The sequence below is a fragment of the Coloeus monedula genome (genome assembly GCF_965178545.1).
Source record: "Coloeus monedula genome assembly, chromosome: 6".
NCBI lineage: Eukaryota > Metazoa > Chordata > Aves > Passeriformes > Corvidae > Coloeus > Coloeus monedula.
The window spans coordinates 52,849,273-52,863,851 of record NC_138786.1 but is presented as its reverse complement, the minus strand read 5'-3'; the positions used below and the strand labels follow the sequence as shown (position 1 = coordinate 52,863,851).

The window sequence follows — 14,579 nt, the reverse complement described above, 5'->3', positions numbered from 1 at the left end:
TACTGGGAGGCAGGACCAAGGCAGCTTGTAGGTAAGAGCATGTGGTGTATCCTTCCCTGCTGCAAAGCTGGAGTTCCACTCTCTAGGTATGCACTGTCATTATGTCCCCAGGGTCATGGTCACACATGAAATTATGTACCCCAAAATCTAGATTTTATTGCTGAATGTTTTCAAATGCATCTCTAATTCAGAAATCACAAATGTGTCTTATTAAGTAAAAGGCTGTCTCTTCTGTATCATGTTTAAATAAAGATACCCTACTAAACAGGAAGAATGCATTGAGAATTCACTTTAATACATGTTTATTGGTGTCCTGCACTTTCAGTGTAGGAGGTTGGAGATGTAATAAAAAAGTTTCAAAATTTATTTATTCAATTTCATTTCAATCACTCTAAACAACCAGTGCTTTAGAGTTCAGAGAATTAACATTTACTGTCCATTACAAGCAAAATTTTAATATTACCTTTTTTGAGTCCACTTAGAACTTCTCTTTTAAAATTCTTCAGATACATTCCTCATAGTAAACGATACATTTCAATCTGTGTCACAATCAACATTGATAAGGCCTTCTTAACCATTTTATACCACCTCCACTGTTACTTCATTGCAAAACACAATCTTATTTCATACTATAAATACCCATCCATGCACAAAACACAGGGGCCAGAAGTTACACATTAATATTTCATGTAGGCTTCCAAGTCTTCCTTTACCCTCTGCAGGTTTATGGTACACTTAAAAAGATATCTTTAGACTTGGTCTACTTGGTCTTAAAATACAAATATACAATATCCATAAGCATAAAAAAGTAAAGCTAGATGGCCTTACCATTTGTTATGAACTGCTAAAATCTTATACATGTACAATATAGCATCATGCTGATTAATATACATATTAGTTAAATATATGAACCAATAATGGGGATGTGGCCAAGCTTTATTGTTTTGTTTTCAAAAAGAAATTGTTCATATACAAGTAAAAAGATTTTTAATTTAAACTCATACGGACTACCTGAACCACACAGACATCTGTAAGCCCTGCTGAGAAATTCAGGTCAAGCCTGCTGATTCATTGGAAAAGGAACACAACTCCTCATGGGTGACACCCACGGTATGCTGTTCCCAAGAGAATGCAAATTCACCAGCATTCACATTTTCAGGTCTAGAACACTAATTTTTGCATCGTACATTGCAGTTTATACTTTTTGTAGCTATTCATCAGCCTCCAGCAGAAACAGTTCAATACCTTGACATTGTCATAGATTTTTCTAAATAAGTAGATATACAGTACAAAGTGTAGATAGTGAAACAAATAAGCACATATATACAGTCTTTGAAAGGCATTTTTGTGACCAGTTTAGCAGTGTTTATAGAAAACATTTAAGATAGTCACATTCTGCTGATACCACTGTATTGCAAACTGTCAAGCCACATTTCTTATATTAATCTTGTACTGCATTGTATATTGTACAACAGAGAACGATCATTCTTAAGGTGTGACACAATGAAAAAAAATACTAGACTGAGTAAGGTAACCAGCACAGGGCTTAATTTTCCTGAGGTTTGTAAGAATTTTTTAAACAAAAATCACAGTGACCAGGCTAAACTGCAAACATACTGTTAAGTTTTAAATATACAATTTATACATAAGTTCTGTGCATGGTCTACTCAACTGTGTATGTTCATGCAGATGTTTCCTTTAAATGACTCGCCACTGCATAATACTTGTGTCCTTTCCTCCTGTGGAGATGAGATGGGTGTCTTCACAGAGAAAATCTACATTAGTTACATGACTACTATGTCCACCGTACACGTGGCTTGGAGCCTAGAAAACACCATATTAGTGAGAATAGCAGCTGTCATTAAAGCATCTCGTTAGAACATTCATGTGACAATGAAACCAAGGTATCACATCATTCTCCTAAAGTATTTTAATATTAACTTTTAAATTTAATTACTGTCTCCCAATCAACCTTAAATAAATGCCTTAGATGTATAAATGCTCCCATTCTTCCTGTTTTAATGTGTTGGGGTTTTTTTTTTTGTTCTTAGGAAAACAACATTCAGTGCATTTGTGCAAACTACAAGAGTAAAGTTTTGGGAAATACCTTACCCTAAACTGTGAGCATGGATATGAGAAGAGATGTACTTTGCCAAAGTCATCTCCTGTTGATAGCAGTTTTCTTCCATGTGATCGACAGACAGCGTTGATATCGGTACCATCTGAACCTTCAGGCCATACACCTGAAACACAGAGGGACTAATGAAAGGGTTTTATAATGGAAATAAAAATGACAGCCTAAGTTTCTGTTAAAATATTAATAAAGGATGACTTGTTTAAGGAAAAGAAAAACCAAAAAAAAAAGAACTGCACCTGAGTCAGAATGTTTACTTCCGTACCAGCTAAAGTCCAGATCCTAATAGGTAATCAAGCACATAAAAAAATGCTTTATTCCCTCAGCAAAGTGCTTTTTACTCTGAGAAAAAGCATTCTGGTGAACGACAGTCATGTGTCTGAGCCTGAAAGAATTTTTATATGGTTATGTGGAAAAGTAAGAGTTACTGCTTTTATTTTCCCTTCTGCTTATGTATGAGTTAACACACTTTTTTCACATTACATGGGTTATGTTTTTTAGACTAGAGAATGATCCAAAAATACTTTCTTTGTATTACTAAAGTCTAAAACCTATTAAACAAGACATTATATAGTTCAAATTATTATTTATTAATTAAAAGATCCTTTGAAAAGAAACTGAAGAACCTACTATATAGTTTTTAAATGCTTTTGTTATACTGTAAGTACTTCTCTTCCTTCCCCTCATACTGTACTCTTTGCTGTTCTTGCACAAAGTGGTGTCCTAAAATTAAACTTTAAGGTCAACAGTGCAAAGACCAAATCTGTGCACCACATCTTTAAAGCCTCTGAATACTTGCCTGTAATAAATTGCAATTTTACTAAAATCCACACAGTTATTGAAATTTCAGGATTTTGTATGAAGTACTGTGGGCTTTTTTCTTTTTGTTATGATTTTCTAATTTAGATTTTATCTAATCCCTACTCAACATAAAGGGCACCAAGCTTTCAGAGACCACTGTCATCTTCAGTCACAATGTGTGTTCTGCCATTATGACTTGGCAAACCCCCTGCCTTGTCTTGATGCTGTGATTTTCAGTGCCTGTCCTAGACACCCATCCTCTGCAGTGTGCCCCTGCAGCCCTGCCCACTCGAGTGCACCTTCCTCCTCTGGTGCTGCTGCAGGTGAGGGTGAGAGAGTTGCTACTCCCCTAAGAACTCCTGCAGGCAGGACAGGCACAGCCAGTTCCTCCTTCTTTGGGATACTTTTAACCCCACAGCAGGCATTTGCCATGCACCATGGGAACAGCTATCCTTCAATCACTGTGATTCTTCCCAAATACAGCCTTTGTATTGTTGTACAGCAATTCACTACAAGCGGGTGATTCCATGTCTTTTTAAGGAATTACAAATTTCTGTAAATAAAATACAAAGTCTGAGTTGTAGACTGCTCTTAACTTTCCTGATGTGTGTGGAAACGCCTCATTGCTAGATCAGCGATAGTAAAAGAGGCCCAAAGAAATGGGAGCTGCAAAGAGAAACGGTAATTGCTACTCATGGAATTATGGACATGCAGAACAGACAGAAAAGCTCTTTTAAATATCTGCTTTGGCAAAAAGGAGGCTGTATGAATATCAAATGCTAGCTGAAAAGATGCAGGAGTCTTCCCAAGAGGTCACTATGACAAGCTGGAAATAAATCCTGAAGGAAATGGTTAAAGAAACAAGACTGCCATGTTGAAATGGGGAAAGGATAATAGCAGGGTTTTTCTTTGAATCTTTTGGTTCTTTCAAAATTTATCCCAGTGCCTCACTATCAGTTTTTATGAATATGCAAATTTAATCCCCCTTGCTGAAAAAGTAGTCCTTATTTTTTCCCATCTTCTAAAGACACGTAAAAGAGACCATTTTCTTTCTCTCATTTGAAGACTGATGCCATGCTATTTTTTCCTCCTCTTCTCTAAAATTCATTCATTACATCTCTTCTCCCGGAACAATATTTTGATGGATAATTAATTATTCTTGCTAGTCAGAACATTATCTGTTGGTCCAATGTGCAAAAACCAGAAGCAGCCATTCCAGCTGTGACTGAAGCAGATACTGATAAATGGATGATTGCTTCACATTTCACACAGCATCCTTTTCATTACACATCCCACTAATGTATCTGCCTTTCCTACAACAGCATAATGTGGTTGACTCATGTTCAGTTTGTATGCAAGAGTAATCTGATGTTTCTGTGCAGATCTGCTCTCATCTGTTCTGCATTTCTACAACTGGGTTCTGCCATTCTAGTGTGGAGCCTCCTCTTTGGCTCTATTGAATTGCTTCCTTTTTTCATACCACTCCTCTACTTCTCAAGACAATTTGCTAATCCTGCAGCTTTACACCACCTACAAGCTTTACATGCTGATTTATTGTGCATGATATTAATAAATATATTCAAACAAACATATTATTCAATTTACAGTGTTCTAGTTGGTTTTGAACACAACCAGTCTGAGCTCTGCTTTGTTTCCAGTGTTGTCAGGCTTTGTACAGTATCTTAGATTTCTTCTGTTCCTGTCCTTCACCTCAAACACTGTTCTTTTCAAATCTGGGCATGTGCTATGAACTGATACCTTGCTTGTGTATCCAGCAGCACTTGGCTCTTGAAAGGGTTTATAGATCAGTAAGTGCTTTTAAAGTCTTTCCTCCTTCACATTTAGGTGTTTGTATCACTAAAATATCCTCCCTCAAGCTCACTTCTTTACATGCTATTGACTTTCAGTTGAATCATCTCTAAACACTTCCAGACTGACTAATCTGTTCCCATGCTCAAAGACAGGTGTTCAACAGACCAGTGTTCCTTTTTCCCCCTGCGTTGGTTTATGCTGATCTGTGGGTGCTATGCATATTTTGTGATTTTTATGTGGTTCTACTAGAGGCAAAAAATATCCCTAGTTTCAGTCAGCCAGTAGCTACTGAAAAATCAATATACTAGAAGCCTCATATCCTGGATGCTGTGATTGCTGCTTCTGTGTCCAGCAGAGCGATCCCAGCAAGCATGTGAAGACTGTTCTAACTGACTGCTCTGAGGCCCCGAAGTACTGATTGACTTCCAATAAAAATGGACTGGTTTCCAACTCATAATCTATGTGCTTCTTCAATTTATTATTCTAGCCACTCACTTTGCACTTTAGCCTCTCCATGTGGGCTCTGAAGGTAGATATATGATCCTGCAGATATTGCATTCATTCTCCAGTTTTTCAGTACTTTGTTTATTCTCTCTGAGGTGCTGAAAATAAGTACTAATGGTCTCAAGTTGACACTAATCAGTTTTTTTACGGATATAACAGAGTTCATCAAACTCAGATACTTCGAAAATATCAGACTTATTTCATCTTTCCAAACTACTCTTTCCCTACTGACAGCAGTAGGCACTAACTGGGTTTGTAATCAAATTGTAGTATGTCTTTTATTAAAGAAATATTTTAAAAAGCATTGGGTTCTGTAACACTTCAGCTTTAGCAGTGTCATCTCTCCTCTCTGCTCAGTAGATTATTTTTCCCATGGTCTGTCTCCAAAAGCTGATCTGTTGTAAGGCATGGGGAAAACCTCTCTCAGGTGTGACATGCCTCTCTCCTCTGACTTTCTATGCACCAAGTGCAGCCCCAGACTCCAACAGCATTGTATTTTGCATGAATCTGAATTAACGAGTAAGGAATCCTCACATAAAGTATTTAGCATCTCAGAGTACCTGAACCTGTGATGCTAAATGCAAAGACATTGTAGCTCTGTAACTATGTGTCAGGTGTACTCAAACCCCAGAAACACGTTAATAGTTCCATAAGGGCCCCCATCCCTTAAATGAAACATATATTATGTCAACATGCAGCCAATCATCCAGGATTGCCTGCTTTTACTAAATCTGTATGCTGTGATATCCAAGTGATATCCAAGCACTGCTTGTCAGTTAAATGGCAGAAAATATGAATGTGTTTTCCCAGCATACTGCTACTGCCATAGCATCTTCAGGCACTGAAAACATGTCCTTTCTGGCTGCCTTCAAACACATCACTGTATCTATTCTACTTGAGACATGGGGGCAAATCTTCCTTGTTTACCACCTACACTAAACCAGACTCTTCTCTGAACTTCTACCATGGCTTCCTATTTTCTCTTGAGGACTCAAGAATTTGAAGCTTCTTGTACTCAATGTTTGTAACCATCTGTCTAGTTCTGCACACGTTGTAGAATGAGTACAAAGCTTCAGACTACACTGGGGAAAGTGGATCCTTCAAAACTGGCAAAAGAGAAGTCCCATGGAAACAAACCATTTGATTTTGTTGTTTTTCTTTTTGAATTCCTTTCACTCAATTTAATTGCTACAGATTGTATCACAATACAGGATAAGTTCTTAATGAGGGAGACTATAATCCATTTTGTGTTTGCACAGTAACTAGAGCAAATGAAACCAGTTCTGGTAAGGGGGTTCAACTCAGTAGCTGCCTAAATACATGAAAATTTCACAGGACTGGTACTCTAAATTAAAAATGATGAGAAGCTGCTCTACTGTGACAGAAAGGGCAATGTGTGATTTTTTCCTTATCTCCCACTTATGTTGTAATTTGATATTTGTACTTGAAGCTTGCAAGACTATTAAATCAGAGTCTTTCTGGATTAATAAGAAGACAGATTGTAATAAAAATGGCATAACAGAAGTTCTGTATTTTTCCCTGAATTATGAATAGTCATGTTTCATAAGCAAAACTTGGCATTCCAAGTGTTTGTTAATAAGAAGAATGGTAAGAGCTTGTAAGAGGAAATATACTTACCAAAAACATGGAATCCTAAAGTACAGGTGTAAGTGGCCCATTCTATGTCTCTAGTTGTTTCAACACTCACAACTTGTTTACAAGCAGAGGGGATCCCTACAAAAGAAAGAAACCCCACATAACAGCATTTTTCATTCTCAAATTATATAGATTTCTGATTGCACCAGATGAATTAAAACATATGGTTGATCTTGGCAGTTGTAGGGTCTCATTTAAATTTTAAATCTGTGTTAGACTGCCTGAACTTTGCATGAAAGGACTAAATATAATTCTTACTCACAGTATAAGATTTCATAGTCTCCTGAATTAGACACGAGATACTGTGAATTAACAGACCAATCCAGATGAGTAATGAAGCTGGAATGACCCTACAAAGAGGAAAAATATTGTATTAACTGCACTAACAGTGTGTCTCAATGTGACAGTATTAATACAGTGCTACAAAATACACTTCGGGTGGTAATACTGAACCAGGAGAAAAAAGGTTACTTACTGAACATTTGCCAATTCTAGTGTATTTTCTTCCATTTTCACTTACACCATATATATAAATACAGTTGTCATGGGAACCTATGGCCAAGAAGTTTCCATCTATAAACACAAAAGTGTACTGCAATTATTCCTGTAAGAAAGAACTTAGGCTAATTTTGAAAAGTTTGTATGCCACAGACAAGAGGAACTGTTTGTAAAAATGAAAACATGAAATTCTATTTTTAATTTTCCAGTTGCATATTGATGTATCTTTCAAGACTACAAAACAGCAATTTTATACAATAAATATTACTGTTAAAAACACATAACATTTCTGGAAGCAGCTATAGTCCATCCATCCTGATTGCAACGACCTGCAGAGTTAAGTCTTTTCTTTTTCTTTTCCCTTATTCACAGTGAAACCATATTGAATCCATTGGGGAGGGAGGGAAAAGAGAACCAGAACTTTAGATACCACCCAAAAAGTCCTGCCAATGTTTCATGGCACACTTATTTTCAACTTCAGTATGGCAAGCAGGGAATTATTTTAAAACAAACCAACCCCTAACTTAATAAAAAAATTCAACATCTTTTTTTTTCCCCAGTAAATAAATGCTCTCAAACCTGGTGAGTAACGCATTACAGACAGCTGTTCATTTCCATCTGTGTGTACAGTGACCAAGTCTTTTGTTTCGGTGTCAAACACAAACCACCTGTTGTAAACACAGAAAGAGGCCAATAAATCATTCCATAAGGAATTTAAATCTACTGTAATCTTGACCAACTTTTCTTCTGTCAAAATAGCATAAGTTTTATACCAAGAAGAGAAAAACAGCAACTGCTACTCAGTTTGGTCTATTTTTACTTTAACACAAGGATAGTTTCTTTCACATCTTTTTTAAGCATAAAAATGTTCAGGCATTGACCCCAATAGCAATCTTCAGATTTTAGTTTGTTTTAATATGTCATGCATAAGAATAAAGTAAGCTTTGCTTTTGATGTCCCTTCTCCTTTAATGACCTTCCTCTATGCTATGCTGATGTTTAAATTGATGCCTGTATTAAATCCTAGAGCAAGGGAAAACACAAGCAAGCATCAGGACCATTATCTTCTGATAGAAGAAAGAGATGAGGTAATTTATTTTAAAGTGAATTAATTTATTATTTTTTCAGTAGTTTAATTCAATTAATTAATTTTACTGAACCAAAAATTAGTTTGTGGAAACATGTAGAAAGGACAAAGATAAAATTTGCATTTCAATACTTGAATCAGATTAATAAAGACAAAGAAAAGATTCCTCTCAAAGCTTCTCCTTTTGTTTTCCTTTATTTAGTAAATAAAGTACATTCAGTAACAGAAGTCAGTCCTTTATTTAGGACTGACATACAATCTGAAACAAGCTTGCCTCATAACCTACAAGCTTCCTATATGCTCTCAGTGAACTGGAACTGTTTTCATTACTAACAGCCAAGTCTGCCCTCAAGTGACATTAAAGGAGAGGATGAAGTTAGGCAAAGGCAGTCCCTCCTCTGAGAGACAACCACACATAAACCCACCAGCTGTCACTGTTGTGACCAAATACTCTCCTGCACCTCAGTTTCCTCTGCCTTGTTTACCCCTCACTCTTCATGCAGAACAAGTTTCTTAATATGCATTTTTACACTATGTCTAGCACAGTGGAACATTCACCAATTTTTTTTAAAGCCTCTGGTTGTCACTGCATTAGGGATCATGAACCACTTGCTACATTTTCCAACACACAGAATTCTTCACGTGATTTCCTCCATGCAGCCCTAAAGGCCTCGGAGGAAATCTCTCCACATCTGCAAAGTTAACCCACTATCTCACTCCTCAAGCCTCTCATTTGTCCCAGTGGACATAAAGATTTAACACTGACAATCTCTCCCTGCCTCCATGCTTGGTCTCACAGCTAACCTAGACTTCGTGCCCCCTCTAAATGTCCTGCTCCCATTGATCTTACGCTGTCACTCTCCCAGGGCAGAAACCATCTCTTTGTTCATGCAACACTCAGCAAACACAGGGTGCTAGCCCAAGCCTAGGGTTTCTAGGCACTAAGGCAATACAAATAAATTTCACTGTGACATTCAATAGAAATCAATAGGAAATAAAGATATGCATACATCTGCAAAGCCAGAACATGAACTTGGACATGAGCTGGAAAAATCAGTGTTTGTTGGTGCCCAAAGTGTAGCTCTGCACATCTTACCTTCCAGTCAGCGTCCCTACTGCAACGACAGATGCTGAAGGATGAAAACCTGAAGACTGTGCTGGATCCTAAAATGTTTCAGAAAGAAGCACACTTTTTTACCAGTCCAAGTTATCAAGTTATAACAAAAACACAATTCAATTATCTGCTTCTGGAACATAGTAAAACTCTCTTGATGATTTTTTTTTTCTTTTCTCTTTCAATATAAACTTGAGAGGTAAAAAAAATTAACTAATTGAAATATTAACTTATTTTCCCTCTATACAAGGCCACTGTTATCTCTTCTTTACTGTCTAAAAATAACTTGGCAAGTGATTTCATAACAATAACATCAAATCACAAAGAAGTAAGAGATAAAAATAACTTCTTAAACTAGAGATGACCTCAGAATTAAGCATCAAAGCTGCAGTTTACCTACAGACTAAAGAACAAACAATCCCCTTATCCAACAAAGGTATGTGGCACTTTGCAAGAGGGATAAAGCCTAACTCCTACACACAACAACACCTTTTTCCAGCACCTGCCAAGCTGCAGCTCAGTGGGGGATTAAGGGTATAAACTGGGTTTCTTATTTTGATATGCAAGCTTAAAATATTTTACTTTGTAAAATTCTAGTGTTTTTCTTGCAACTTAAATATATGCCTAAAAAACAAGGCAAGCATTTTCTTTTTAACACTTGTCCAGTTATGAAGAATGTGGTCCAGAACTCTTCAAGTTATAGCAGACAAAACCAATAGAAATAACTTTTTTTTTTTTCTGATACCATTAAAACATAATTTGAAAATGTAAGCAAAAACCCCAGTTTAGTTATCTATCTCATGGAAATGCTTGTGTCCTTAATTTTCTGTATTTTAAAACAGTATCACATTGTAGGTGTTTTAGTAAACCTGTTGATATTTTTAGTAACTGGTGATTACTAGCCCTAGAGGCTAGGTGGAAAGGACATTCTCATTAATTATAAGCAAGTGACTAATTTAGAAGAATTACTAACTCTAAAGAAAATTTCAGAGAATTTTTGAGATCCAGGACTTCTATGCACAGTTTCTAAAACACTACAGCATTCCAGAAGGGAAAATGTCCTAATTTTTTAAAAGTATGATTTCATAGCAAATGCTAAGATATTTCATTGAATAAACCAGAGGTTCAAACAGTGCATTTAATGTAACTTGTACTCAGAATAGCTACATTAAAAAGCTTTTACACTGATCTCTATGACAAAAATAGGTTAACATGAAATGATTTTTTCCCTCAATGTTATTATTTTAAGATATTTTAAATCAATAATCTTAAGAAAAAACCAAAATTACTAGAGAATTTCTATAACAGGAGAGCTGTATTTAATAAATTTATACCTCTATAATCTTGTTCCAGATAGGATGGTGAGTGGTTGCATCCCAGAGTGTAATGTGTTTGTCATGTCCACATGTGAAGAACTGAGGCTTAGAGGAATGGACTGCAAGTCCCCAAAGCTCATCGGTGTGACCCTACACAAGCAGAGATGTTTTTTGACAAGGACAGGCCATCAAAACTAAACATGTTTAAACAGCATTAAAATGACCAAACTACATATTAAGACATTTCAAAAATATGTTAGCTCTAGGTAGATACGTATTTATAATTATTCTTATTGATGAAAGTACTGTAATAATAAATCAAATAGATGCATATTTATGCAACTTAACTTTAAGCAGTATCTTTACTGCTCTTACACACTTAGAAGTGTTCTCATAAGGAAACACAGCTTACCTGGGTAATTGGGAAAAAATTTCCTGATAGTGTGCCCTGTAGGACGAAGTTTCTGGTTGTTCCTATTAATACAACATCCCCTTTTCCCTCTGCTACTGTTCTTATTGGACCAAACTGCTCAGGAATCTGTGGTCATAACAGACAAAATGATAGATAAGTCAGGCAATTTGTCAAGTATTGCCATTTTTAAAGACACATGGCCTAGCAAATGTGTTTTTAATAGCTATTGCAGAGAGAAAAAATGAAACACATTAATACATGTACCTGTCTTGCAAAACTTTATAACAATTTGCATCAACTCAGTAACTTCTGTAACACTGCAAGACAAGACATCCTTACCTACAGAATACTCAGATAAACCAAGTATTTCAAGAAACACAGAAGGTTCCTTCATGCTATGTTAATTCAATAGAATTTAATTGCAGCTGTGATATCAGACTAAACATTTCTACTCAGAGTATTTTCTTGCAATGAAGTTTCTTTAATTGCAGCCTAGGTTCTGAAAGAGCCAGTGCAAATCTCCAAAATAAAGTTCAAGGGAAGATATAAAATAACAAGGAATACCAACAAATAAGAGAAAAAGAAGGACACCACAATTAGAAACAGCACAACAAGTATGTACCTTGTGCTGTGTTAAAAACTGAATTACAAAAACAGACATGCCATTCCAATTGCATATATATTTGCAATACTTAATATTATTATTTATTATATAGTAGAGTTGAAGCCCTTCCTCAGAGTTTTATGCTGATTCTTCTCTTACTTTCAGCATGTAAACAGTCATTGTAGTTCTGTCCAAACAAATTCTGCTTTAATCTTTTAAGCTTCTATATAGCAACTAGATTACTTTTCAAATTTTGTTTAAATCATATTCAAAAAACAGCAACATCAACTTTAAGTATTAAAACCCTCAAAAAATCCTCACATCATTTTGGGAAAGAAGAAAGTACAAAACCATTTCAATACTGTAATACGCTGAAGTTAAACATTACCTCACATTATTAAATGCAAAGAAAGGAAGAAATAATACTGAAAGATATGAACACAAGATTTGTTTTCCAGTTACCATAGAACTTAGAAAGGAAATACTATGTTAATGAATAGGGAATCACCGGAATGACCTGAGGATTCAAAACTTGAGAAGTCCTGTGCAGGGCCAGGAGCCAGACTCGATGATCCTGATGGACCCCTTCCAACTCAGCATATGATAACATTGTATTTTACCACTGATTTGCTTTCCCACAGAATACACATCCATAACAAAAAAAATGTTTAAGAAAGCTGCTCAGAGGACAAGAGGATTTCATTTTAAGTAGCAAAGTAATTTCAAGATAGGCCATATCACCTCAGTTTTGTGAATTTTTTGGTAATTTCCATTCCAAGATATCAGCTTTCTGTCTTTTCCACCTCCTGATACCAGTGTGCCATCTCGCAGCATACACAGTGCAAATATTCCACCCTCGTGTGCTCCTTGAACTGCGTGGCTTATTCTGTTGGTACCTGAATAGAAGAAAAAAGACATTACTACTGAAATACTCAGCTTAATAGCTCCTTTTTTCTCCATTTCTCTATCTGTCAAGGATTGCATCTAAACAGTGATAACAGTGGGCATGATATGCTGGACCAAAACACACAGACCCACAGAAGAGGCTGAATTAATACATCTTATGATATATTCCCCCCATCTCAAAAATTAAAAGTATACATACTCAGTCCAGGCCAAGGACAAAGTAAAATAGGTTCATTTAAACCTTCCATGGGGGTTTAGCAAAATAATTTCACATCACACTTGACCTGCAGTAGCACTACACGCCTTATCAGCAAAGAAACCATAACCCAGTCACTTTTATCCTCCAAAGATAATCCACAGCCTCCTGATCCTGAACTTGTACCAAAATTTGACTAAGTTAGAGGTCCTTGTATATCTGGCAGAATGTGCTGATCAGTCTCCAGAGGAGCCTGTACTTCTCTATTGGTAAACTTGGCTTGTTCATGTAGCTTCTTAGACTCAACACCTTCAAAACCAACTATATTAGATTAAGTATCTCTAATTTGGTGAATCATTACTATTGTGAAGTGCAAATAAATGATTAGTAGTGATTCTATTACTGAAATGTGCACCTTGTATCAAAGCTTGGCTAACTTGATGTTTAGCACAAAAGAGGGGCTGATGCAAGTTAGGAAAAAACAATTGCCTTTTCCTTCATCCACATCTATGCATATAATGTGTCAGGTACAACTGATTTCTATTAAGAGAAGTTTTTGCTAAGGATACTTTGACCTGGTGGAAGCAGCCCTCTCTTGCACATAGAGCTCTGAGTCAAAAGTAGTGAAAACATAGAAAGTACACTGTACTGAGAAAGAAAAACAAGAAAAACATTTTTGTCCAACTCTAAAGAGCTGGCAGAAGTTGAGGAGATCTACCAGCATGATGGCAAACTGGCCCCTGAGCAGTGCACTGCCCCTGTTTCCCTTGTCTGTCAAGAGTCCAAAACAACAATGAAGAACAGGGACATGAGACTGTGCAATTTCTAAAGTCAGCTTAGAAGGAAAAGTGTTGAATTGCCTTGCTTTAAATTATCATAGGAAAAAAGAAAGGGAAATAAATGAGGAGCCAAGTTACAAACACCATATCCACCCCTGTCTTCAACAGCAGTGTAGTGGCCAAGGAGATAATTAGCTGACAGTCCTTGATTGAAAAAGAAATCTACAAAAACAGCTCAGTAAGGCTCAAATGGGTAACTGATTCACTGTGTTGTTTTCAGGGTCTTACCCCTTGGAGTAGATTCTTGGGAGAAAGCACTGAGTAAATGAGAGAAAGCTGTCATGCATATCCCTTCTTCCTTTACTAATAAGGCCTCCTTTAAGGGATTCTCCTTATTCCCATGCATGGCATCTCAGACACTAAGTAAACGTTTTGGATGTTGCTGCTGTTTGCCCTCCAGCAGGCATTGACTTTTGCTGCCTAAAAAAAGGTCTCCTCTTACTAGAAAATGCTTTTTAAGAAGTTCTTCCTATCCATCTGTTCTTCTGAAATAAAGCTGAGGAATTCAATTAGATACGAATACATTTTAGCTTGACTTCCTAGGAAAACAAATACTGCTGTTTGTTGTCTTTTTAAAAGCGTGTGTCAATAGGCATAATTTCTGCAAACAGTAGAGAGGGCCAGTATAGGAGACTGGAGATCATCAATTACATTAACAATATTTCTTTCTATCCCAATGATTAAGGAAAGAACTTTTCTTG

At 36.4% G+C, this 14,579-nt stretch overlaps 1 protein-coding gene across 7 annotated transcripts in view; it reads right to left on the bottom strand.

The window, feature by feature from the left end:
- Positions 1–310: 310 nt before the first annotated feature.
- Positions 311–14,579, bottom strand: part of EML1 (EMAP like 1) — a 121,813-nt gene continuing 107,544 nt past the window's right edge. For all 7 annotated transcript variants that reach the window (XM_082283280.1, XM_082283278.1, XM_082283279.1 and 4 more), the window contains 10 exons: positions 12,679–12,833; positions 11,334–11,459; positions 10,940–11,071; positions 9,588–9,655; positions 7,985–8,073; positions 7,383–7,480; positions 7,170–7,257; positions 6,890–6,985; positions 2,113–2,243; positions 311–1,824 (listed from right to left, as the gene is read on the bottom strand). In XM_082283280.1, coding sequence (XP_082139406.1) covers positions 1,699–1,824; positions 2,113–2,243; positions 6,890–6,985; positions 7,170–7,257; positions 7,383–7,480; positions 7,985–8,073; positions 9,588–9,655; positions 10,940–11,071; positions 11,334–11,459; positions 12,679–12,833 — 1,109 coding nt within the window. In that variant the 3' untranslated portion in view covers positions 311–1,698. The remainder of the gene's footprint in view (positions 1,825–2,112; positions 2,244–6,889; positions 6,986–7,169; positions 7,258–7,382; positions 7,481–7,984; positions 8,074–9,587; positions 9,656–10,939; positions 11,072–11,333; positions 11,460–12,678; positions 12,834–14,579) is intronic.